General features: G+C 35.9%; 1 protein-coding gene across 1 annotated transcript in view; it reads left to right on the top strand.

The window, feature by feature from the left end:
* LOC131160422 (peroxisomal ATPase PEX1) overlaps positions 1-27,143 on the top strand; it is a 135,631-nt gene that overhangs the window by 75,681 nt on the left and 32,807 nt on the right. Inside the window, exons 7-10 of the mRNA XM_058116091.1 lie at positions 5,670-5,743; positions 5,976-6,192; positions 23,002-23,095; positions 23,207-23,361. Of these exons, the coding sequence (XP_057972074.1) occupies positions 5,670-5,743; positions 5,976-6,192; positions 23,002-23,095; positions 23,207-23,361 (540 nt within the window). The remainder of the gene's footprint in view (positions 1-5,669; positions 5,744-5,975; positions 6,193-23,001; positions 23,096-23,206; positions 23,362-27,143) is intronic.

Below are 27,143 nucleotides of genomic sequence, written 5' to 3'. Positions count from 1 at the left end.
GTAAGGAAAGAAATCTTTTGCTTTGCTGTGTGCTTTTCCGTTGACAGCCCCCCCTCAAATTGATACGGATTGATCAACAAGCATCAATTTGCTACTTAGGAAGCAATGTCGATGACCAGGTAACGGGGGAGCCGATCACGAAGGGACCTAAAGTGGGGTGCTTGTTTCCACTACATTTGCCTGTTCCAACACGTTCTCCAATTTCTTTTATTAAGTCTTTTGCTTGTAATAATGTTTTAGATCTTAGTAAGGTGTGGCATTGTCGTTTAGGCCATCCCAACACTCAGCTCTTATCTCATGTATTGAACTCTAGTTTACTTGGTAATAAAGAACGTTCTTCTTTATCTCTTGAGTGTGCCTCTTGCAAACTTGGTAAAAGCAAAACTCTTCTCTTTAGGAAAAGTTCAAATTGAAAAGCCCACGTAGAATAATTGTTGCCTGTCAACTTGGCACACACAGGTGCGGAGTCCATGCTAAATAATGAAGAAAATCGAGAAGCCCCAAAAAAAACAGACTGTGCCGAAAGAAACTGACCACCAAAAAATCTAGAAGCCCAAAATAAACAACGCAGGTACAAAGAAAAACCAAGAACAACCTCCCTGCACTAAAAAATTAAATCTTGAACCAAAAAAATGAACTAAAAATTAAATCTTGAACCAAAAACCTGTTGTGCTGAGAAGATAAGTGCCAGAAACAGCAACAGAAAGCTGTTGCCTGCTTGCTGAGAGTCACAAACAGCAATAGAAACTGGAGAAATAATTGGCAAACCAGAAACCTGCTGTGCCTGCTTGCCGAAAGTTGCAAGCTTGCTTGTTGAGAGTCACAAACAGCAATAGAAACTGGAGAAATATGTGGCAAACCAGAAACCTGCTGTGCCTGCTTGCCGAAAGCCACAAAAAGCAACAGAAAACTGTTGCCTGCTTGCTGCGAATCACAAGGACATAAACTGGAGGAATAAATGACAACCCAGAAACCTGCTGTGCTGACAGCCACGTAACCACAGAAGTACCGAAAGAACAGAGAAAAAATTGCAGAAGAGAAAACAAAACCCCAACAGCCACGAAATCAAGAAGACAAAAAATCAAAGGGGAAAAAAAAACCTAGCAGTCGGCTGGCTCTGATACCATGTCAAATATTTTGTGAATGGCCGAATGAATTGGCCTTGAGTTCTGTATATTATATATAGACTTAACAAGAATGCTATACATGGAAAGTAAATGAGGTCTAGCATGATTCTAGCCCTATACAAGTAAACTATAATCTGTCAAGCCCTATACATATAAACTAAATATATGTTAACTGTACAAAATAATGAATTGAAATATAGGGAAGTAAATGTGGGCTGAAGTAAGGAAAGAAATCTTTTTCTTTGCTGTTTGATGTTCCATTGACAGCATACACGGGAGCTTTGTGCAGCAAGCTGCCCTTTTCATGCTATTGAGATTGTATAGTGTAGGAAATGGTTAAGGATCCTGACCGTATTTAGAGTTTGATTACTAACTTCTATAGGAACCTTTTTCACGAGAAAGATGAGGGAAGAGTTATGGTTGATGGGTTGGATTCGTGCCCTATATCAACTGAAAAGGATGCTTGGTCAGAGAGACCTTTTGAGGATGAGGGGATTAAAAGCTCATTTTTGAGATGGATAGAGAGAAGGCTTTTGGGCTAGATGGCTTTACCATGGCTTTCTTTCAGAACATTTGGGAGATTTTGAATGGAGATATACTCAAAGTTTGTCTTGAATTCTATGACAATGGAGTGGTAGGGAGGATTATGAAGTCTAACTTTTACAACTTTGGTGCCCAAAAAAGATTGTGCTGTTAAAGTGATTAATTCAGATTGACGAAAAATCCAGAAATCCTTTGATCTGAGATTGGACAAGGTCGGGGAGATCTTGTTTTTGTTCGCGGTCGAGAATAATGTTTCTCGTAACAGGTGGGTTAGGTTTTCTAAGGAGGTTGTAATCTGGTTTGCAGATGGGTTGTTTGTGTTCAGCCGGATGGAAAGGGGATTTCAAAGTGTTCTAATGGGTATTGTGCAATATTGGATGTCAATTAGGTGGATGATGCCGGGATGGTACTTGGAGTTAGGGCTAGGGTGGAAAGGCAATAAATTTTCAATCTTTATCCCTAGTGGCTCTAAAGGCAATGGGTGGCAGAGCTTTGGGAAGGATTTCTTTGAGTTCGCTAAGGAATATTGTAAGGATTCTGGAGATGTAGGTGTAGATAGCTCCAAGGTCTTAAATTTCAATTTTGACTCAAATTTCGAAGCTCCAAGAGTACGGAAATTTCGATGGAAATTTCGATTTTGATGTCAATTTTGATTTCGATTTTGAAAAAATAATGGAAATAAGTAGTAAAGCATAGAATTCTTTTATAAAGCTTTAAAAATGATTAATAGACATAACAATGTAAGTTTCAGGACTAATATATTACAAGTAAATAAATCTATGCTATCTATGAGGTGGAGAAGTTGTAATGTGCATTAAACATATTTGTAAGATAATGTCCATTAAACATATTTAGTGAATCAGTTAATACAAATGAAATTCATAAATCATTTAAATATTATTTATTATATAAATAATGATATTTTATACATGAATGGTTAAATAAAATGTTGTTGTAAGTTTACTTTTTCATAAATTTCAAAAGCACTTGTAATAATCTTTTGTTTCGATAAAAATAAATAAAATAAATTAAGAGAGAAATTTCTCTTCACTCCTAAATCTCATTTGCATTCTAGTGAAATTTCATTGCATAGTTTAAATTTCGACAAGTTTTGTTAAAATTTCGAGATTTTGATAAATTTCGGATGATTCGTTGAAATTTCGAAAGAAATTATGCAAGACGGAAATTGATTGCCATTTCGATTTCGAGGGTGACGGAAACCGGAAATTTTCGTGGAAATTTAAGACCATGGATAACTCTTTAGGTCATAGATTGTGAAGACAGGTGGTGCTGGAAGGCAAGAAAAGGAGTTGTGGTAGCCAAGTTCAATATGGAAATCACTGTGTGATGGTTGGGAGAGAGGAGCTGTGCTGTGGGCATGTAGATGCTTTGCAACTGATGGAACCTGGAGCTCCAAAGACAGATACCATTGCAAATCCATCGGAGTTGAAAGACAATGGCATAAAGGTAGCTAGATTTCTGGATGCAGCTACAAATTTCACAGGTGTGGATAGGGTTGCACTCAGGGAGGATGTTGCAAAGATAATTGGGCTGGGAAGTTTGCTCCTTGTTTTGACTTGGCCCAAGTTATTGAAAAGGAGGAGCTTCTTTTTTGTCTTAGTTGGGCCACTTATTTGAGCAGGACACTGCTTAGTGTCACGGGCTAAGCTTGTTCAGGGCATTATGCTTACCTATGACCGCTTATCTCGTGTGTTTGGGATGGGTTTCCATCATGTAAATACTAGTGTAGGGTTATTTTCTAGTATTTCTTTCATTGTAAGCCAAATAAGGCAGTATGACTCCTCGGTCACTTTGATGTTTCCTAGTGCTAGAGTGAGAATGGCCTAGAAAGCTCTTTAGGGGAGGGTGAGTGTTCATCAATCATTGTAAAACTCACTAGCAATTGTCAACGTGCTTAGCCTACTTGCCTCCCTCGCTAAGTACAACATGTCAACGGAGGATTTGTTAATGAATTACGTTTGCTTCAATATTACTGCTTGGTTGCCACGGCTTTCATGAATTGATTATTATTTCCGCTGCTATCTGATTGAATGTTAATGAAAGTGCTTCGTGGATGAATGTTGGTAAACAAAAGGCTGGCTAGTTAAGCAAGAGTGCTTTAGCTAGCGCCGCACGGCCCTTCACAACGGTGTGAAAAAGGCGGACCGTGACACTTAGGAAAGAATGATTTGGGCTATTCTTTGGATCCGAAGGGCGGTTATATTCATTTGAGCCTTTCGCATAAGGGTCTTGTTTGTAATCAGGTCCATCCATTAGGAAATGGTGGCCTGAGCGCTTTTTTGCTGGATCCTAATCATGGACAGGCCCAAATTTCTACTCCTAAATCTCAGAAGATGAGTATAGGGAAGGTGGACTTTCAACCCTCTGTTAATGGAGTCCAAACCCATTCTCCTGCTCCTAAAGATGTGCGTCAAACTTACCAAGCTTTGGAGCAAGTTCAGAATGCTAGCAGCCTAGTTTTGAAACAAGATTGCGGTGTTAAAAAATGTTCCTTGTTTTGAAGAGGGACTAAAAGGTGGCGTGGAGAAGAGTAAAAGGGAAGAAGTTGGTTTGGGAGGGGGGGGGGGGGGGAGGGATGTGATGTTTCATGCTTTAATTGTGATAGATGGGTAATAAGGTTAAGCTTGTGGGGAGGCGGCTCATATGGGAGTTGAGATGAAGAAGGTATTTGAAGAAAAGAGAGAAAATTCTGGTGAGTCAGTGCGAAAGTTATTTAGAAGATTATTCAAAAGGAGAGTTTAGTATTATGGAAGACCTACATGCTAAGAAGAAGGTTGTGTCTCGTAATGGGGCTAGTAAAGGAATGGAAGTAAAGAAATGGGGGGACCTTTCTGATACAGATAGTGATAATATCAGTGAGTTTGACTTTGATGGGGGGTTGTTGGATGAGATACGAGATTGGGTACGTTTTTGATTCTTCTGATGGACTGGGGAATTCTAGGGGATTTATCTTATATTCATCCACCACCACTGGAAGGGCTGGAGGGGTGTAAGTATGGAATTATTCCCACACCTGTGGAGGAGATTCCTAATAAGAAGTTAGAAGTTCAAGATCTTTTGGATAAAATCAATTTAAAGATGAGTGATATTGGAGGAAATCAAGTGCGTATGGATGGTGGTAAAAGTCAAAAGAAGAAGGAACAAAGGGAATTAGTAGGTCTGAAGAGCCTGGTAAATTACAATTGAAAGGGTTTGGAAAGGGGTTTCCTTGGTTAATATTGCCAATTTTTATTCTATGATCTTTTGTTTTTTGTCTTCTTTCTTTATTTTTTTTCTGTCCTTTTTTTCAACTGGTGGTTTTCTTGTCCCTATTCGATGTACCTCCTCTTCTCTCTATGTCATACATATATATATATATATATATATATATATATATATATAATAACCGTGAACTGAAATCCTGAATGTCACACATGTTGCATGTGTAATTTACTGTTTTTATCAAGATTTATAATCCCAAATGTATTAACATAAGGTTTTAAGGTTTTAGTGTTAAATACTGTCACATGTTAAAAACTCTTCATGGAGTTGTCTACTAAATACGATGCACTGTATGCGTATGTGGATTGGTTTATAGTTTTACATGCCACATTTCAATGCTAGAAATAAAGAGGGAGAGGGAGGTCAAGCAGTAATGTGTTGAGATGTATACTTTGCATTGGTAGTTGCTACTTGAAATATCCACTTGCTGTAAATTAAACTGTGCAAACTATATGCTGCCAGGATTAAATTAGTTTTGACTGGATAATAGTATATTTATATTTCTGTTTCTTTATAGTCTACCTAATTATCTTTTTTTTTCGTGGATAAAAACAGTTAATCAGAAACCCGATATTTAAGAATTTTTATTAGCAAATTTGATTGAGCTTTCATCATCATGAATCATGTTTTTGATGGAGCAATACTGTATCTGTTGTAGTAAATATTTACATATTGAAATTTATTTTGATTTGTTCCTTTTTTTCCACTGCATGTTAGGGGTCTGGGAAGACGTCACTGGGCAGGGCTGTTGCTAAATCCATTGAAGAACAGGAAACCCTCTTAGCACACACGTATGAAGTCTTTTTTATGCTTTTTATTTTTATTTTTTGCATATTTTCTAACTGTTGGCTGACATTTTTTAAAACATGAAAGTTGATGGTTTCTCAAAACCAAAAGTTCTGGTGTCAATCTTGTTTGCCTAATATGTCAAGATTTTAAGAACCATGAGTCTAAATTTGCATGTTCCTCGTTCTGACTCTGAAATCTGTGTATTTTATTTCTAACAGTGGTCTTCCTATGCAGCATTTTTGTTTCTTGTTCAGCACTTGCATTCGAAAAGGCCCCAGCCATTCATCAAGCACTTTCTGGATACATTTCTGAAGCTTTAGATCATGCACCTTCCCTTGTCATCTTTGATGATCTTGATAACATTATTTCACCCTCCGACTCTGAAGTATCTAAACCTTCAACTTCTGCTGCGCTTACAGAGTTTCTTGCCGACATTATGGACGAATACACGGTATTGCTTTTGCACCAGTTTACTCATTCGACATTTCACTATATTGATGTCATTGAATCTGAAACATGTACAATTTTTGACATAATTTCATATATCTACAAAAGTTTTGCGGTGAGTTCATCATATAGCTTCTTTATAATGATAACATTAGCATATAAAAAAGTTGAACATATCCTTGGTGAGGATCAACATGGCTATATATTTTTATTGACGTTCTTACACTTGGTCATAAACAAATGAACACATGGTGATTGCTGGACGCATTTAGGAAATTTTAAAGGTATTTTGTTGCATTTTATCATTGTTTTAGGAAGCTTCCCATATAAAATTATGGTAAATTGCAATATTTCCTGCTTGAAGGCTCTTAAAGGCTTGATGTACATTGTTGGCCCACAACATAATAGCTTAAGCTTTTGGGTAAAGTGGCATTCTAACAAAGGCCTTGAGAAGGTAAAATTATTATTTATACATAAAAAGTTAAGTAGCAACACCTTCTTCCCTCTCGCTTTAGGTTCCTTGAGTATGAAGGTGATACGAGATCAATTTGCTCCTCCCCCTTCACATGTTGAGGAGAAGCTTGCCAGATAACTATTAAGCCTTTAAATTCAAACGGCTTAATTAAGTGCCCTAAGCCATGTACTCAAAAATCACAGTGTCACACTGATAAGTGTCAGTTCAACTTTCATTACTAGCTTCCAGGCACACCTTTGCATGGAAAGTTACATCTGAAATCTTAAATTTCCATTAATTTGGTGCTCATTTTTTAGTACTTGTTAGAAGAGAATAACAATATGTTATTAATTAAGGTAGCATTTGGTTCACAATTGGAATCAGAATCGGAATCAAAATTCGTGGGAGTCAGAAATGGAATGCTAGATTCCTCTCTCATGTTTTGTTTGACAACAGAATCGGAATCGAAATAGTATTATAGTGTTTTGTATATATAGACTTAGGAATTAGAAATGAGTCTAGTTAGTATAAAAATTTTATTCAATTAATTTAATATGAAATAATATAATTATATTATTTTATTAATCTATATAATTAATAATTTTTTACAATTCAATCATTTTAATAATCATGTACTTGATTATACTTTGCATATTATATTTTATCATATTTATTATTATTGTTATTTTATTTTAAAAATACTATTATTTTATGAGTTATAATATTATTATATATAATTTATATATTAATAATAATGGTTAAAATATTTTGTATTATAATATATAATATATTATTATATAATCATATTTAATGATGTCATAATATTAATATTAATTTTAGATTTATGTAATATATATATATATATATTATATTATATTGTATATAGTATTATGTTGAAATTATTTTTTTTACATTTAATAATACATATTTTATTATATTATATACAATATTACATTATAATATATATGTGCTTGCGAATATTTAATATGCAATAGTATTATATTTTTTCCTATATTACATCATTATTAAATTTTATTATTATCTATTTGATTGATTATAATAATAAATACTTTATTTCATTTTATTTTATTTTTAAGATTATAAATAATAGTATAGTAAATCAATAATCATACCGTTAGTTTATCATAATATTTTTAACATCTAATATTCTTCTATTAATTTTTATATGTTATAATGTTATTATATATTAAAAAAAATATTAATAATGATGGTTTAATATTTATATTAAAATATATAATAACATTTTAAATATTAATAATGATATCATAATATTAATATTATTTTTTATATTAATGTAATATATATTATATTATATAATATAACTTATCATATTTTAATAAATACTGTGTTTTAGGAATTAGGATTTGATTCAAGAGTAAAAGTTAGGAATCAAAGTGTAAGTAGAAGGGGGAATCCCATTCCTGCGTGAGAGTCAGAATATGATTACCATAAAACAAACGTTAGGAATGGGAATCAACCATTCCAATTCTGATTCCTAGAGTTGATTCCCAATTACCAAACACCACCTAAGTGTGTTAATGGTGGTATTTTTGTTCTTAAGACTTTATTTTTATTATGAATATACTCCAGGAAACTGCCGCTCAATTTTCTTTCCTCCTCTTCTTGTCTCCGTCCCTTCTTCATCTCTAAGTTTACAACAGGGTATCTGAACATTGATCTCCTTCCAATCTGATGTATCTGAATTGGTATTAATGCTACGTTTTTCCTTTTTTTTTTTTTTTTCCGGTTATCCTGCCCTTATCAGTCCTCAAATATTATTTTCTGGTTGGTTTGAGAGTTGTTTAAGGGCACCCTTCCTCTGGGTTTGGTTGTGCAGTATCATTGGCAGGAAGCTGTGTGTTTTCATGGTGATTTGATGATGTGAAGTCAGTTATATCCTGTTTCTAATAATATGATGATGCTGCTGCTGGTGCTAATCCTCTGTCACTGTTTGTGGTTTGATGATGATGCTGTTTTGATGCCGTGTGTTTGTGATTGATTGCTTGCAATCTTGTACCAATTGCTGGTTAGTTTCCATTGGTGTTCGAATACTTATTTCATGTTCTTTTCCGCATTTGTTTCCAGTTGCTGCCAGCCAAAATGCCTGGAGCTTCTGCCAGGTTGTTTATTAATTGCCAGCAGTACTTTGCTGTTGTCTTTCCTGTATATTGTAAGCTCAATTCTGCAATCATAGCTGTCTCTTGAAGTTTTGGATTTTGGGGAATCTAAAGTGTTATAAGTTCTGGCTTTTGAAGTCCTGAAACTGCTGTTTGTGCTAGTGTGTGCTGCCTAACCTCTTCTCAAGGTCTTTCCTGTAATAATTCAGCCATTTATACTACCTCTAACCATAGTAAGGTAAGTTTTGGAGGATGAAGAATAGGTTTGGATTGTGGTCATGGCAGCGGTTGTGTATTACAATGAGGACTTCATTGTGGCTATTATTGCATTTGCAAACATTGTGGCAAGGAAAATCATACTGTTGGGATCTCCTTGGGAAACCAACTTGGCCAATAAGTCTCTTGCGAAGGGCCATTCTACTATTGACACTTCAACGCGCCTAGCCACTTCACTGGGGAGTTGAGTACATCATCCACTGTGTCCCGAGAGGAGCTTAACAATCTTTTTTGCATGGTTCAACAACTCCAAACTCAGTCTTTTACATCTAGTGCTATTGTGGCCCAATCGCATATAACTAGGCTTCTTGCCTCTTCATCCTCCCCTCCTTGGGTTAATGATTCTGGTGCCTCCTCCCATATGAGAGGTAGTCCTAATTTGTTTGAGTACTTGAACCCCAGTACTTTACACTTTAAGGTTACTCTTGCTGGTGGCTCAACTTTACTAGTTTCTAGTTCTGGCAATATTCTTTTAATTCATTCTATTCCTCTTTCCTCTGTGTCATATGTGCCTAAATTTCCCTTGAACTTGATATTGATTAGTAAATTAATTAAGTCTCATAATTGTTCTGTGACCTCTTTTGGTCTCATTGTACAATTCATAATCTCCGCACAAAGAAGAGGATTGATGGAGGGTTTAAGAAGGATGGCCTGTACTATTTCGATGGAGATCATGGTGGGTCCAATTCTTGTCATATCACTTCCTTAATTTCTACTCGTCGTGTTTCTCTTGATTAATGGCATGCTCGTTTGGGTCATCCATCACGTAAAGAACTACAAGTTTTTCCTATTTTCAAATTTGTTTCTCATTTTGAGTATTCTGCATTTCAGTTGGGAAAGCATATTAGGGCATCTTTTCTATCTAGAGTCGAGTCTCGTCATAAATCATTGTTTTCCTTAATTCATTTAAATATTTGGGGTCCGTATACAGTCAAGAATTTAATTGGTCATCAATATTTTGTGTCCATTTTGGATGATTTTTGCATATGACCTAGATCAATTTGTTATGATATGTCTGAACTTTTGAATGTATTTACTCAATTCTATGAGGAAATTATTATTGTCGATGTCACCTTTTTTTGAGGGGACACCCTGTTTGTTTAATGTCCAGTCCTCCTTGGACAAGTCTATTTTGATTCCATCAATGATTATGGTCCTGCTCTTGTGTTAATGCTTCTAGTCCTACTCTTATCGCTCTCAAGAAATTTTCTGCGCCTCTTCCAAATCCATCAGTTACTGATCCGGATAAACAATTGATGGTTTATGATGATGAAAAGCAAGCACAGAAATCACTACCACAATGCATACGCATCCTTTGTTTATCATTGTTTCAACTTTTGGCTCTAGAGATTGAACCCAATGTGACTTGGATTTGCTCACTAGAAAGGTACTGAAAGATGTGATCAGCGGTCCTTAGTTGCTGATCCTAATGCTCATTATGTTTCAGTTCTTTACCTTCCTAGTCTATGCATTCTTTTGCCTTGTCTATTTCCTCAGTTTCTATCCCTTCCTCACATGTTGGAGCACTTGCTAACCCAGGGTGGAAGCATGCAATGGATGTAGACTTGGATGCCAAGACCACTCAAGGGACATAGACTTGGTGGATCTTCCTCCTGGTAAAGAGTTTGTTAGGTGTGGTTGGATCTACACCACCAAATATCTTCCTGATGACTCTAGTGAACGGCCTAAGGCTCGATTGGTTTCCAAGGGGTACAGCCAAACATATGGTATTGATTATTTTGAGACCTTTTCCCTTGTTGCTCATCTAATTTTTGTTTGTGTATTAACCTTCTTGTACGGAGATTTGCAAGAAGAGGCATACATGGAGAATCCTCCAAAGCATGTTGCTCAAGGGAAGGATGGTAAAGTATGCAGGTTACATAAGGTCATTTATGCTCTTAAGCAGTCTTCTCTGGCCTGGTTTGACAAATTAGTGTTGTAGTAGGCATTTAGTTTTATCCGGTGCTAATCTAATCATTCTGTTTTTGTTTGCAAAATGGAGATAGGTGTGGCACTTCTAGTAGTTTATGTTGATGATATCCCCATTACTTGTAGCAACTGAAACGGGATTGCAGATGTTAAGTAGTGGCTTCACACAAAATTTCAAATCAAGGACTTGGGTATTTTGCATTACTTTCTTACTATATGATGGTACAGTGTAGGAAATAGTTGAATCTATCTCAATGAAACTATACGTTGGACTTGTTAAGTGAGATTGGTTTGTTTGGAGCTAAACCAGTTGATACTCTTATTAATCCCAATGTGAAATTGTGTAGGGATGTTGGGCCAGAGTTTGAAGACAAACATCCATATAGGCAGTTGGTTGGCTAGTTTATCTACTTGACTGCCACAAGACCTGACATCTTTTTTGTAGTAGGGGTGGTGAGTCAATTTATGGAAAATCCCGAAGAACGACATTGGGGTGCTGTTTGTAGGATTTTGCAATATCTCAAAAGCTCTCCTGGCAAAGGTTTGATATATAAATGTAATAGAAATTGTGAGACTCTGGGATACTCTGATGCATATTTGGCTGGATCCGTTGATGATTGAAGGTCAACTACTGGATATTGTACATTTTTGGGAGGTAATCTTGTTACCTGGCGTAGCAAGAAATAAACTACTGTAGCAAGACATAGTGCTGAGGTGGAATATCGAACTATGGTTCCTACTTTGAGTGAGCTTATATGGCTGAAGTAGCTTATGTCAGGGATGGGATTCTTAGTAACTGAACCAATAGAAATGTTTTATGGTAATCAAACTGCCATTTATATTGCTAGCAATCCAGTTGTTCATGGGCGTACAAAGCACATGGAAGTTGGCTGTCATTTTGTGAGGGATGAGGGATGTTGTGCTCAAGAAAATCGTGAGGACACGGAGACTCCAGGAAACTGCCACTCAATTTTCTTTTCTTTCTCTTTTTCTCCTCCTCTTCTCTCCTTCTCTCCTCCATCTTTAACTTTACTACACTAATCAATGAGGTTCAACCTCCCTTTCTCTTACCTTCAATGCTATGTTACATTTTAGCTATGTTGTTGTACTCGTGGACCACTTCAGTCCATCAATCTCCTAGTGCTCAACTTCTCTTTCCTCCTGTCATTTCCTGCCTCTCAATCATGCAAATCAATGTCACATTGAAAGTTATTTTTCGATTGGGTATTGTTTATTTTGAATTTCAGCCAAGCTTTACCTTGGCTGAAATTCCTGTCACACTTTCCTCTTCAGAAGCCCTATTCAATTTATCTTTTGATTGGTAGCTTAAATGAATTAATGTCTTGTTCAAATCCTCCAGCCCCATTCTTCTTGCATCACATCTTGATGAAGGTTCTATTAACATGAACAATTGCATTATTTCAACAGCTCCTCTTCTAGTGATGCTTCATTCACCTCAAAAAATTTCTGATAAAAATCAGCAGTTGTATTGCTGATTAACAATTCTTGTTGCAGCATCCGATAACGTCACACTAGCTTATGATTAAACCTCCTATGAACACTGTTGAAGTTTGATATACATTGTTGGCCTGCAATGTAACATCTTAAGCAGAGTTGCCAGGAGGTTGTGGGTTTTAGTCTTGTTGCCAATGTGTGGTGGTTAAAAATTATCTTTTTCCCTGTAAAGGGTATAATTTATTGTTTATTTTCATTTCATGTGCAATCGAGCTGCATGTGCAGGGGAGTGTTAAAGCTTGATAGATACTGTTTGCCCACAACCTAACTGCTTAAGACTTTAGGTAAAGCAGTAGTCTAACAAACACTTCCAATGTTGTGAATGAATGGCCAAAAACTTGACTTCAGTTATCTTAATCTGTATTGCCGGCTTGTTGATCTTGACCAAACTGTTCCCTAATATTGCTGCGCACTTTCCATCTGCTTGACATACTGCGTTTCGATCTCTTAAGTCAGTCTGTTTCTCATTGCAGTTTTAATAATAGCTTTTTCACTCCACTTTCCTCATATCTTTTAGAGCCTTAGTTCCTTTTTTGCGCTCTCTCTTTTTCTTTTCTAAACAAAAGGTTTAAGCTGGACAATATGAGAAAGGAGACTGTTCTGCTGCCATCCCTTATTTTATTGAATAAGTTCTGTACTTCGGCCACTTTTTCTTCAAATTAATTAAACTATTACTGCCTATAAAAATTCCCTGCAATCTATAGCTTACATAAAAATGTGATTGGTGAAAAGCACCAGTGTTGAGAAGCTCTTCCTATAATGCTGGTGTGGTATGTCCTTTCTGATTTTTAAAGAGATGATGTCAGGCTTTCTTATTGATTATTGTTGCAGGGCTGGGCTCTGATTAAAAATACCAGTCTATTAGGTGAAGCTGCCTTCTCTTTATAAGCCCCATGAATTCCCCAACTGTATCCTACATGGCATTCCATAACGCTCTTCGCCACCCTCATATGCATAATGTGATGCCCCTGGCATGGATGTATTGTCTTCCCTAGAGGTCCTTTCTTGCCTACATAATAATTAAAAATGCAAGGCACACTAAAGCACAAGGTTGCTTTAGGGTGGGCCTTGGATCAACGATCAATGGTAAGGTTGCTCCTTTGTGACCCAGTTGATCATGGGTTTGAGTCCAAGTAAACAACCTCTCTGCATAAAAGCAGGGGTAAGGTTGCATACACTGATACACTGTCACAAGACTCATGACTGAAGATCCTCCCCCATCCCTCGCAAAGCGGGGAGCTTTGGGGCATGGGGACACCTTTTTTACTGAAGAACAAGGGAAACTACAGGCCTTGGTGCTGGGTGCAAAACATAAATGCATGCCTGAGGACAGTGCATATTTATTAAATATATGTTCAAAATGCTCATATGATAAATATTTAATTTGTTGACAAATTATGGGTAATATGCCTACAAAAATGGTGCATGGGAAACACAACTATATGCTATGCTAGGTTACAATCAATTAATTCAATGCATAATGATTTGAGATGTCTTATTGATTACGAATTCAATTATATGCTTTTGTGGCATTAGATATAAGTAATTTACTTGATTTAGCTTAATTTCTTTGTTTTTGAAGCACTAATAATTTTTTTTATCAATTTGATGTAAATTGTTGAGTTGACAAATTCCAAAATTTGTGTCTGAAAATCCTTTGTACTTGACAAAATTTTGATCAAGATCATTTGAAGCTGTTTTTGAGAACAATTTTTATGAGTATTTTGCTTAGATCTTGAGTAGACACGCAAGCCCCTCTTAGACCTGGAAAAGTGGATTGAGCTGGATAATTTTTGTGGCGGATTATTAGGTGAAGAAATCATAATTCATATTCGACTCGTTTAAGTGGCGGATTAGGCGGATTCGGGTCGGATAATTCATGGTGGATGGCGGATAATTCACCATTCTCAAATATAATTTTATTATTATTTTATTAATAATTTATTTTGTCTCATAATACTTTAAGTTGTATACAACAACTTGCGAGGCAGAATGGTAAGAAAATGAGGCAGTGTGGTAAGAAAATATCAATTTAAATAACTAAATAGATCAATATCAAACAATCTAAATTGTTTAACTTTCAATACTTTAAACAGATTGTGAATTAGGCTCACCAATTCAGAAATACTATAAATTTATAATTTTAAATTTCCTAAATTTAATTAAAATATAGACATTTATTTAAAAAATTTTTTAACAACTTACAAAAATATCATCCAAATGCACCTTTAATCTGTACTTTAAATTTGGTCAAACTCCATTACAAGTTATCATGCAGAGAAAGGATTATTGCTTTATTAATGTTAATTATTTATGGATTAATCAGATATGTTGCACAACATGTAAGTGTATTCCTAGTGTATAAATATAAATTATTTTATATAAATTTATTTTTTTAGCAAAGAGGAGTGCAACCACATACCTGCTTCAGTGCTTCCACAGGCAATTTCCTTGGTACCAGGGTTGCAGATTGCTGTAGAGCGGCAAATAATGGGAATTGGATTCTCTCGCAGGCACACCACAAAGATCTAAAAAGAAAAGAAAAGCAAAATAGTAAAAAATTTGTCTTCACTTCGTTGGCTTTTCTCATCTTTCGATGCACTGTATTCAGGTTTAGTCATCACTCATCAGGAAATGTTGTTAGCTGTTGTTAACAAAAGTGGGTTAGCAGAGTGAGGGAGTTGAACTTGAAACTGGTTCGGTGGTTCTGTGGTTCGGCAGTCAGCACTTTGGCGGTTCGACAAGTCATTGTCTTCGCTGTATAATGTCAGACTACAGATCTTAGATCTAGACTGTAAGAGTGTAAGGGCGACTGGGCAAGGCTGGCAAGTGAGTCGAGCAAGCGATGGGCCGGGGGTGGTAGTCGGCGACGACTCTCTGTGTGAATCATGAAGTTGAAGCAGCGATGGGCCGTGGGTTGCAGTCGGCGACGGCTCCCTGCATGAATCATGAAGCTGAAGCAGTGGTGGGCCGTTCGTTGCAGTCAGCGATGGCTATGGTGACGAAAATGAAACCCTAAGCCTAACGAAGAATGAGAGAACTCAGAACTTGAAGATTCAGATTTCAGTATTCAATTTCAGCCGTTGCTTCTCCGTGGCATTGCAGTTCTGTCAAATTGTCAATCTATGCTGAGAATCCGGGCCTGGGAGTGGGAGGGGGGGGGGTGTGGGTCGTGTGGATTGTGGCTGTGTCCGTGTGGCCATGGGGCATGGGCACTGGGCTAGGTGGGTTGAGGGGGTGTTGGGCTTTTATGGTTTAATCAATAATGGGCTTTTAAGCGGGTTGGCGGATATCTGCCGGATAAACCCGACCCGACCTGCTAAGGGGTGGATATAAAATGGAAAACCATATTTGACTCACTTAACAAACGGTTGATTATAAGACAGTTAAAACGAGTCGGATGAGGTTCATATTAACGGATTTTTATCCATTTTGACAGGTCTAGTCCCCCTTGGAAAATTTGATGTTATTCGAAGTGAGAGTTGGCATTCTATCCCTTGGGAATTTGTTTCTTTCAAGTTTTATTTTATTAATTTTTAAGGGGGTATTATCCTTTTTTCCATGTAAAATACTCGGAGAAGGGGAAAGGGGAATAATTAGAATGGAATTTAGTTGTACTATTTTACATATAAATATTTGGTGTTCATGGCTCAGGTAATTGTCGTGAACACTAAAATTCTGAATCAGTGGATATTTGAATTGAAATTGATCAATGCGTTTTTTTTTTTTCTTTATTGAAAGAGGAGTTTTATTCAAAGACGTAAGAAAAAGATACAGCAAAGGAGAACCCAGCAGTCCTTATCTTGAAAACAGCAACCCTCAAGACAGCCTGCACTATAAGCCCAAATAGAAGCCAAATATCGGATTGTCTCAGATAAACTCCACTGAAATCTTTTTCCAGTAAAAACACTGACATTTCTTTCCAACCAAATACCAAGAGCACATCGTCACAACCTTTTAGCATCACTACTTCCAAAACCAGCAAAAGAAATAGACAAAAGAGCTTCCACTGAGTCGACTCACCCAAGATTCTCCAAACACCCCAAAGAGAGAATCCCATGAGTTCCAAGCAAAATAACAATGAATAAAGTGAGACGCATTCCGTGAACTATTACCGCACATCACACATGTCACAGTCAACAAGGCTGTGGAAAGTTTTTTCTCTGCAGCAGAGGGTTCTACAAAGGACTACCAGCCAGACAAACAGCTTAATTTTTTTTTTTCTTGGTGAGCAATAAACACCTTAGTTTTAGAAGGAACTTTATTCTCACAAACTCCCTGATAGAAAGGAAAATTCAAACCAACCTTCATATGATGAGAAAGGAAAGATTTACAGGAAGTTTCTCTGAAGAATCTAAGACAACTCCCTAGCATCACTTCTACGGGGAATATGGCAATTTTCCAAAAAAATAAGTAAAGAGGAAAGAACATCATTATGATGGGAAGAAAGATGATATAACTGAGCAAAAGAAGAAGGTAAAGCTGACCCCCAGCCGTAACCCCCCCGGGGGGGGAGGGGTGGGCCAAAGGTCTTCCCAGAACCTAATTCCCTCTTCCAAATTGAAATGTAGTGAATGGAATAAAAGAAGGATAAGCCTGAGAAATGTACCTCCAAGGACTGTCAGATGAATCTCTAATAGCCCACCATAAATGATGGATACTAGGCGCTGTGCATGATTCAAAATAGCTTTCTTCACATGGACATCAATTAGCATCCCTCCTATTAATATGTAAACCAAAGAGAATTAACCTCCAAAGGAAACCTTCACAACAATTTATCCAAGAGAGACGTTTTCAGTTGCCACATTACCAAGAAAGAATTGCATTTTTCTTTAAAGAAATCTCCCATAATCCGCTCTAACTTACGAGTTACCCATACCAGAATCCTAAAAGGGGATTAAAAGAAAAAAAAAAAAAACAGTAGAATAGTAGAACGGCTGCTCTGAAGAAGAGTAATTCTACTACCTAAGGAAAACATCGCTCCTTTCCACTCATACTGCTTAGCAAATGTAGACACCACCAGATCCCAAAAGGCTGAAAAACGAGGCCTACCTTCCATATGGAATTGACAAATAAATCGATGGCCAACCCAACACCACATCCCCACCAGTTAGGGAAGTTTTGAAAACCCTCAGAATATTTTTTTTTTTTAAAGGCTGGTCAATGCTTTTGTTCTTTTTGTTTTATGTTATTTATACAAAAAAAAAAAAAAAAAAAAAAACAGCTAAAATTTGAGCAATCACAAAACAATACATAGTTAAAATTATATCCAAAAATTAAAACACAACCACTGTAAGTTTAGAAGGGATAGAATATCAGAACTGTTGTGATGCTTGCAGTTTGGGCAGGAAACATGTAGATGTGGCACTGAAATTGAACTCCAGTTTTGAGGGCAGCAGGGCAAATCTGAGCATCTGAGTTTTTGTCGTCTGGTATGATTGCCCATGCTTGCAGTGGTTGGCATTAGGTTCTTGATTTTGTTGTTGGCTTTTCGGGTGAGGGAGAACAACTCCAAGCCTTCTTTTGGGGTGGGAGCTGGATTTGAGGTCTCTGTTGCCACCTTATTTCTGTTATTTCTGTTTTTGCAACTCTTCAAAAGGCCTACTGTACTGAGGATTATCAAGTTAATGGTGGTTAGGAGCTTGAAACTGAGGATTTATGAGAATGATGCTGAAAGCCAATTTGAGGCCAAGGCTTGATCTTTGAAAAACTGAGGGATTTCAATGCTGATGCAGAGGAGATGGTGGATAAGCCTGGAAATATTGTTGAGGTGCAGTTGTGTGACTGTAATATCTTTGCTCTATACACAGAGAGTGATGATGTTGGATCATGTTGCCAGTAGGGACAGGGAGATGATGAGCGGTTCGGTCATTCTGAATCTACTCAGGTCAGTGTTTTCACCATTTGAAGGACGCTGCAAGTCCAAACTTTATCTCAACCAAGGAGGAAGATTTAGCTTTTGTCCTTGTTCAGATTAGTTCTCTCTCTCTCTCTCTCTCTCTCTCTCTCTATTTGCCTCCATCATCTGTTCAGGGTGTTTTATCTGCTATTGGTTGTTATGAGGGCCTTTTTTTTTTTCCTAATAACTTTACTTTAAATGAATGTATCTTACCAATTCTACAGCAAGCTGATGCTATATTAGTTCTAATCATTGCCAAGGAGATTTAATGGAAAATGAGGATGTTGCATTACTTGCCTATGAGGTTGGCAATGTGCAAAGCATTCATTTTTGGGAAGTTGGGGGGCCCTTTTGGCGAGCATGTCCCCACATTTTTGCCTTTTTTTTTTTTAAATTTTTATCATGACACTTTGATTTATGATTTTATTTAATGCATGAGGTTGTGCCCTCCTTCAATTTTTATTTTTGTGAGAATCTTAAACAAGAGAAAGATGAGTGATTATCTTTTCTTTGAATGTGCTTGATTCTTTTCATGCTTATTTGGGAGAGAGAAGACTTTGGGTCATAGATTCCTTTTTTTATAAGTCTGGCTTTCTTTAGTTGATTCATCCTTTTAATGCTAATCCTTTCTTAGGCTCTTTTATTTTTGAAAGCTACACTTCCCTAAAAAATTAAGGCTTTTACATGGACTATAATCAAAGTAATACTAATGATTTGCTTCAAAAGAGAAGACCAAAAAAGGCACTGTTACTTGATATAGTTTTCCATTGTTTTAGGAGTGGAGACCTGTTCACATTTGTTGTTACATTGTCATTTTTTCATGGAATGTCTGGAATTACTTGTTTGGAGTTGTTGGTGAGAAATATGTTTACCCTTGTTCGTTTTAGATCTCCGGGAGGGAATAGAATTTTAAAAATTTGTGGAGATGTACTAGTGTTGCTATATTAGTGTGTGTTTGGTTGGAGAGGAATGCTAGAATCTTTAAAGTAGTGATACATCTTATGATTTGGTTTGGAGCATAGTGGTTTTTCTTGTGTTGCTTCAGTTAACTACAAATGTTTTTTTTGGAGGCATTTTGCTTTAAGTCTTGCATTGAGATTGGATCCCTTTGCTTCATTAAGGCTGTTTAATAGATTTTCTTTTCTTTTCTTTTATTGTTTCCATGTACATGTTGGAGGATACCTTGTTCTCCATGCTACTTTCTTTTCTTTTCTTTTCTTTTGTTGTAATTATCTCATTATATCTTTATAATAATATATATATATATATATATTTTTTTTTTTTTTCTTTTTATCAGAGAAAGGAAGGGGATGGGGGAGGGATGTTGTGTCCATTGATCTGTTAGGGGATGAGGGACATATGAGTGATACATCTTATGATTTGGTTTGGAGCATTGTGGTTTTCTTGTGTTCCTTCATTTATCTACAAATGTTTTCTTTGGAGGCAAACCTCTTGAAGTCTTGCATTGAGATTGGATCATTTTGCGTCATTAAGGCTGTTTAATAGATTTTTTTTATTCTTCTCTTTTGTTGTTTCCATATACATGTTGGAGGATACCTTGTTCTCCATTCCATGCTGCTTCTTTTTTTCTCCTTTTGTTGTAATTATTTCATTGTTTCTTTATATATATATTGTTATTCAAAGAAAGGGAGGGGATGGGGGGAGGAGCTGTTGTCACCATTGATCCATTAGGGGCTGAGGGACATATGAGCTCCTCAAGTCCTCTTTTGAGGGTTATATTAGAGAAGAGAAGAGATTTGAAAAGGAGTTGGAACTTCTATTAAGGGCGATAGTGGATAGTTCTTTTGGTGGGGGGGTCCTTATTTGGAATTTTTAAAGGGGTTTTAGGGGATGCGAGTAAGAGTTGAGCATTCCGAAGGTATACTTTGAGAGCTTATTTTATATTTTGTTGCACGAAACAAAGCTTCAATCTTTTTTATAGGAGTCTAATTAGGAATGTTTGGGACATACACATTAAGGATTGAGTGAGGGGTCAGATTGTGTTGTGGCATACTGGGTATGCTTCTAGAGTGGGTAATCTTCTTAGGTCTTTCACTGTTTGTATTTTTTTGATTTTCAAACGAAGGTCACTCATGGGTTCGAGGCATGGAAACAGCCTCTTGCAAAAATGCAAGGTAAGGCTGCGTACTATAGACCCATTGCTGCCCTGGACCCCGTATACACGGGAGCTTTGTGCACCGGGCTGCCCTGCCCTTTTTGCTATGAATTTGAGTCAAAGATGTCTAACATTGGAACTAGAGGTTCCATTGCAAGCCCCTGGAAATTCATGTCATAGGTATTTTCTCTTTGCTTTCCATGTACATAGTATAAAGTGGGTGATGGCTGTCAAATTTGTTCGGATCATTGGTTTCAGAAGCAGTGTTTTTTTTCATTGACTTTTCTTTCCTTTTTTCATCCTACTTTGCATTATGCTTTTATTTCTATGTTTTTTATTATTATTGATGTGATTATATTTCCTAGGATTTCTATTTTCGAAGGAATTCTATGATTTAGGGAAGTGGAGGAGCTTTCTTTTCTTGTTAGTTTGTTAAAGTTATTTCACTGTTCCTACAGTTGGGATGTAGCTTGGATGCTCTGGGCGTATTCTCATGTAGATCTCTTTTTTCTTGTTAAAGCTTGATATACATTGTTGGCCCACAACCTAATAGCTCAGGCTTTTAGGTAAAGTGGTAACATGGTATCAGAACTGGTTGCCAGGAGGTCCTAGGTTCTAGTCTTGTTGCCCATGTTTATCATGTGGTGTTTAAATAATTATTGTATTCCTTGTAATGAGTGTTATTTATCAACTGTTTATCTCTCCACATGCTGTCAAGCTGCACGTGCATGGAAGTGTTAAAGCTTGATATACATTGTTGGTTCACAACCTACTAGGTTAAGCTTTTAGGTAAAGTGGTAATCTAACAATTCTTACATAATTCATTCTTTGTTTGGATACTTTGGTGTATTCCCTTGTAAATATTTTTATTAGTATCTTATTCATTTTTTTCCTCTTGTTAATCATTTGTGGTGAAGAAATTTTCAGTCAAGATTAAGGTATTTGTGTGGATGGCTATCCTTAATAGAGTTAAGACTAACAAACATATTCAAGATTAAAAGACCTTATAACTTATAAGGCTTTTGTCTCATGATGTGCATGTGATGTGTTATGCTGGTGGTGAGACTCATGCTCATCTCCTTCTTCATTGCTCTATGGCCTGGAGTTTGTGGAAGAAGCTTATTGGCTTATTTGGAGAGTGTTCAGTGTGCTCTAGTTCTTTGGAGGCTTTTTTCTGCTCTTTTAGAGGTTTTGGGAGTACAGTTGCGAGCAGATTATTGTGGTGCTCGATTTTGGATTTTTTTCTGGCTGCTTTGGCTTGGGAAAAATAATCCTATTTATTAGGAAAAAACTATGCCTATTAATTTTATTTGGGACAGGATTATCTCTCTTGCCTCTTTGTATGTTTTTTCTTCAGGTTGTTTTAGCAGCGTTGGTTTCTCAGATCTTCAGCATGATTGGAAGGCTTTGTTAGCCTTATTTTTCTTTCTTTTTCTTGCATGTACTTTTCTTCTTTCCATTTTGATTTAGGAGGATTTTGTATCCTCCTTTCATATTCTTCTTCTCTTAGTAAAATTTCCTTCTATATCAAAATGCAGAAAAAAATAATTAAATAAAAAGATCATCAATCTCATCAAAGATAAAAGGAAAAAGAAAAGCCCAAAATTCAATACTCAACATTTGGTTAAATTAATAGAAAATTTAGCAATGAAATAAAAAGACTGTCAAGCTCATCAATGATAAAAAGAAAAGGAAAAATCCAAATTTTAGTTTTCGACATTGGGTTAAATTAATAAGAAAATTTTTTTCCAATCACAAAAAAAGAAAATAAGAAAAACAAAAAGTTGAAATGGAAATTATTCAACAACATTAACACTCTAATCAAAGATCATCAATAATAACAACAATATTCACAGGATTTGTAAAAAGATTATAAAGCTCATTGAAGTTCATTACCCATAAGACAGTGCAAAGTAACCAATTATTAAATAACAATGAACTAAGTTCATCAACGTTCTCTTACATGCGTGAGTGCTTAATCATCAACATTGATGAGCCCTAGTTCCATGGTTAGAATTCACATCTCTACCCAAAAAAAATCCATCGAAGAATATAAATTACTGTTTCATTCAACTAATACGAAAACGAAGCAAAAATAATTTTGAAATTTCACCTGTTTCATTCTTTGTGGTTTCATGACCATAAGTGGACTTTTATAGTTTGTGACAAATCTTGTGCACAAATGAGAGCTTCTACTATTCTTGGTGTTTGGGAACTACATGATGAATCAAGGACGCATCCTCTTGTGCTAAAAGCTGATTTGGATGTGTTAGAAATAACAGATGGGGGCAAGATTTCTTGTAATGAGAGTGCCAAATACAATATAGGTCTCTCTCTCTCTCTCTCTACTTTCAATATATCTCATGCACAGCATAGTGACCATCTTACCCTTACCAACATATGTTCTTTATAAATTTTATTTTTATGAGTGGATATTTTTGAAAATTGTAAAGATTTTCTATTGAGAATCTATATGCTCTAAACAGGAAAAGAGGAAGAGCTCTTGTGGAATTGGTCCAATTGCATTCATAGCCTCTGTGCAATCTGTAGAAAATATTCCAAGTTGCTTGAGCTCTGCAGGTTTGCCCATTTTGAACAGTAAATTTGAAGTAAACTATGATATCTAGGCTTGCCATTTTGCTATTGGTTTTATATTCTAAATGCTGCTGTCATGAATTTTACTCTCCTCAGGAAGGTTTGACTTTCATGTGCAACTGCCTGTTCTTGGTGGCTCAGAACGTGGTGCTATATTGAAGCATGAAATCCAGAGGCGTGCCTTACATTGTTCTGATGACATCTTGTTGGATATAGCTTCTAAATGTGATGGATATGATGCATATGATCTGGTATTCGATTGTTTGAAAGTTAAATTACTGTTTCAATTGTAACAGTCATATCTTGCTTAGAATATTGATGATCTATATGACTTGGTATTTGACTGCTTCAAAATTAAAATAACGTTTTCTTTTGTAACAGTTATATTTTATTTAAAAAGTTAATGATCACTGTAGTGCCATGCTTTTATCTTGGGTTAGTTATAGCTTCATTTTTTTAATTATTTTTATTATTCTTTCATTGCACAACATCCTCTGCATGATCGCTGCACTGCAGCCTGTTTGCTACCCCATTTGTATTCCAGAGGTTGAAGCTTTCTTCTCATGTCCGCTATACTGATGAAAACTGCCAACACCTGTTGGATTTTTCCCAGAAAGGCATTTCATTGAAAATATATATCATCAAGATATTGGCTTCAGGAGCACTGTCGAGTATAATTCTTGTGGTTCTATTTGTTTTAATATTGAGAATGCATATTTTAACTTTCTTTGGTTGTTGCAATCCCTTCTTATGATGTATCCTGTATCTCCTTTCTTTCAGTTGATGGCATGTTTTTTAGTCCATTGGTATTGTTGATGGTTATTTTAGTTTAGCATTGTTAATGTGTTATTGTTATGTTAATAAGTGAGAATTAGTAAGGGTATTGTGTTCACTGGTATGTACTTGATCTATATTGTAAATAGAGGGAGAGGTCTATCAATGTGATTTGGTCTTCTACTTTACCCAACTATTCAAGATGGTATCAGAACGTGATTCTGAGACCTAAACCCTAAATGTCACAGCCACCATCAAAACCAAATCCTAAATCCTTAAATCCGCTGCATGTCTACCATCATAGAAGGATTTCCAATGCCCTGAAAAAGAGCCAGCAGCTGCTAGAAGCCAGAGCAGTCACCGAAAAGTTCCTGAGCGACACTGCCAGTTTAGGAACACAAAAACCACTATAGATTTTGCAAAAACATCAGTCACCCACAGACACTGCCAATCTGCCCCTCACTGAAATCCCATCTCCGTATCTTCTCCCACACGCCTTCATGCGCTAGTCAAAGGCAGCCAGGGCTGACCACATGTGTTGGCATGTGAAGCTAATTTCATGCATGTTTCTGGCCTGAGAAGTTTCTTGTGATGTTTTTTGTCCAAAGATCTCACGTTTTTTATTTGTTCATGTGCGGCACCTGAGGAATGGTTGTTTGATGCTTCCGAAAGCTGCTTGTCAATGATTATTGGGTTTATTGGGGCCCGAAACAGTGGTATTTCCTGTATTTTTTTATTTGTTCGTTGCATGTTTGTGGTTTGCATCTGTTGTTGAGGTTTGTGTGTGTTGGGATGGAGTTGGTGAGTTGCAAAAACATGTTATACACTATGTATTTCTGATCTGCTGCTCTACTGAGGTGGTATGTGTGTTGGGATAGAGTGCTCAAATACCAAATGTATTTCATAATTGTCTTAGAGGAGTTTAGGTTATCGACTCTGCTACTGTTGACCATGTGACATGTGTCACCAACTTCTTTTCTATTCTCCAATATGCGAAACATCTACCTCAAGTTACCCTTGTTGATGTGTCCACTACTACTATTAAGGGGATAGGAACAGTAAATCCTACTCCCTCCATCTCTCTTTCTTCCATTTTGTAGTAAAATTACAAAGTCTCTAAATTGCTTTGTAAGACATGGTCTTAAATTTCCATGAAATTGTCGAAATTTCCGATTTCCATCACCCTCGAAATTGAAATGGCGGTCGATCTCCGTCTTGCATAATTTCCATCGAAATTTCAACGAATCATCTGAAATTTATCGAAACCTTGAAATTTTAGCGAAATTTGTCGAAATTTTAACTATGCAATAAAATTTTGTCGAATTTCAAATGAGAGATTTAAGAGTGAAGTGAAATTTATCTTTTAATTTATTTTATTGAAACAAAAGGTTATCACAAGTGCTTTTGAAATTATATGAAAAACTAAACTTATAGTAATATTTTATTTAACCATTCATGTCTAAATTATCAATATTTGTATAATAAATAATTTTTAAATGATTTATGAATTTCATTTGCATTAACTGAATATGTTTAATGTACATTATCTTACAAGCATGTTTGATGCACATACTATTTTACGACTTTTCCACTTCATACTAAACATAGATGTATTTAATTTGTAATATATTAGTCTTAAAACTTATATTATTATGTTTGTTAACCATTTGTAAAGTTTCACAAATAATTTCATGCTTTACTACTAGTTTTCGTTATTTTTTCAAATCGAAATCAAAATTGACATCGAAATCGAAATTTCCGTCTAAATTTTCGTACTTTTGGAGTTTCGAAATTTGAGTCGAAATCGAAATTTAAGACCTTGTCCTTCCTTTGCCTATAGCCTTCCCAATCCTTACCTATTTTCTCTAGCAAATCTTCCTACATCTTCATCCAGTTTGAGTCCTCCTTGCTTGTTTTGTCCTAATTTGCAAGTGTACACACAACAACTTAACATAGGAGAGCTGTTGGTCCCTTAGGAAGCGCCGGGGGGGGGGGGTGTGAATTGGGTCTTTTTCTAATTTTTTTGACCCTTAATCTTTTTATCAAACTCTTGGTGAGTAATAATCTAGTATGTATATTCTAGTGAATGCATTGCAGAAGCTTAAATAATAATAAGTTTATGTTCACTCACAACTCACCCTTTCTGCTTTAATAACCCAAGATAATGTATGAAATATGCACAAACACAATTGAGCAATTAATTCAATCAAATAATAAGTAATGTAAGAGAGGAGGGAGAGAAATGCTCAAACTCTTTTATAGTGGTTTGGTCTCCTTCACGAGCACCTATGTCTACTTTGTCAACCGAATCAATCAGGACAAGAGCATAATTAAAAGACCTAACCTTTAACTGGGGCTAGAATACAAAATGAGTTTCTCATTGGGGCTCAAACAACACTTGCAATGATGAGAAATTACAAATTATATGTGGCTTAGTATCTCTAAGCAGATTGATGTCACAAGACTTACAACTCAAACTCTCTCAAAGAAATGAGACTTGGAACTTGAAGGAGTTAAAACTAATGAAAAGAACTTTTACAAGAAAGTGCTCTCTTAAGTAAGAGCAAAACACTTCACTTAGAAATATGGAGGAGAATGGGGACTACTTTATAGAAATTTCTCTTGTACTTCTTCCTTGAAATTGGACTCCTTTTATAGCCAAAATTGCCCACTAGATGTTTCAGAGGTTTTGGCTCCATGTGATTAAGGTTGGAGCTAAACAATCATTGATATGACAAAAAATATGATTTTTAGGTGAGATGATATAATTTATAAAATCACAAATGGTCAATAAATACCAAATAAAATTCTATAAAATTCATATTGACTTATCAAAGAGTCTAGTTTCCAAAAAAATAAAAAGAAAAAAAGAATCACACCAATTGGAGCAGCTGTTGAAGAGATAAAATTCCTACACTACTAATATGTTGAGCTGCTTTTATTATAGAGGACAAAATCTGTTGGCTGATTTGTACAATTCATAACAAATTGAATATTTGTTCAAATTAAGTGTGTCATATCGTTCTAAAATTTCCATAATGTCTACTTTCATATAAAAAAAGAATGAAATATTTTCAAAGATTCTACAGTAAGATATGTCTAATTTACTGCAGCATACTTATATCTGATTATGACTTTATGATTTTATGACAGTGCAGAATGACCATATTGTTTTAATTATTAATCCTACATTATAGTTCCAAAACGTCTACATGAAATTTTTTTGGAGAGAATAATGAGTCTAGTTTTATATGAAATA

Source organism: Malania oleifera, chromosome 7 (genome assembly GCF_029873635.1).
Source record: "Malania oleifera isolate guangnan ecotype guangnan chromosome 7, ASM2987363v1, whole genome shotgun sequence".
NCBI classification, from domain to species: Eukaryota; Viridiplantae; Streptophyta; class Magnoliopsida; order Santalales; family Ximeniaceae; genus Malania; species Malania oleifera.
This window is presented reverse-complemented; position numbering and strand designations above follow the sequence as displayed.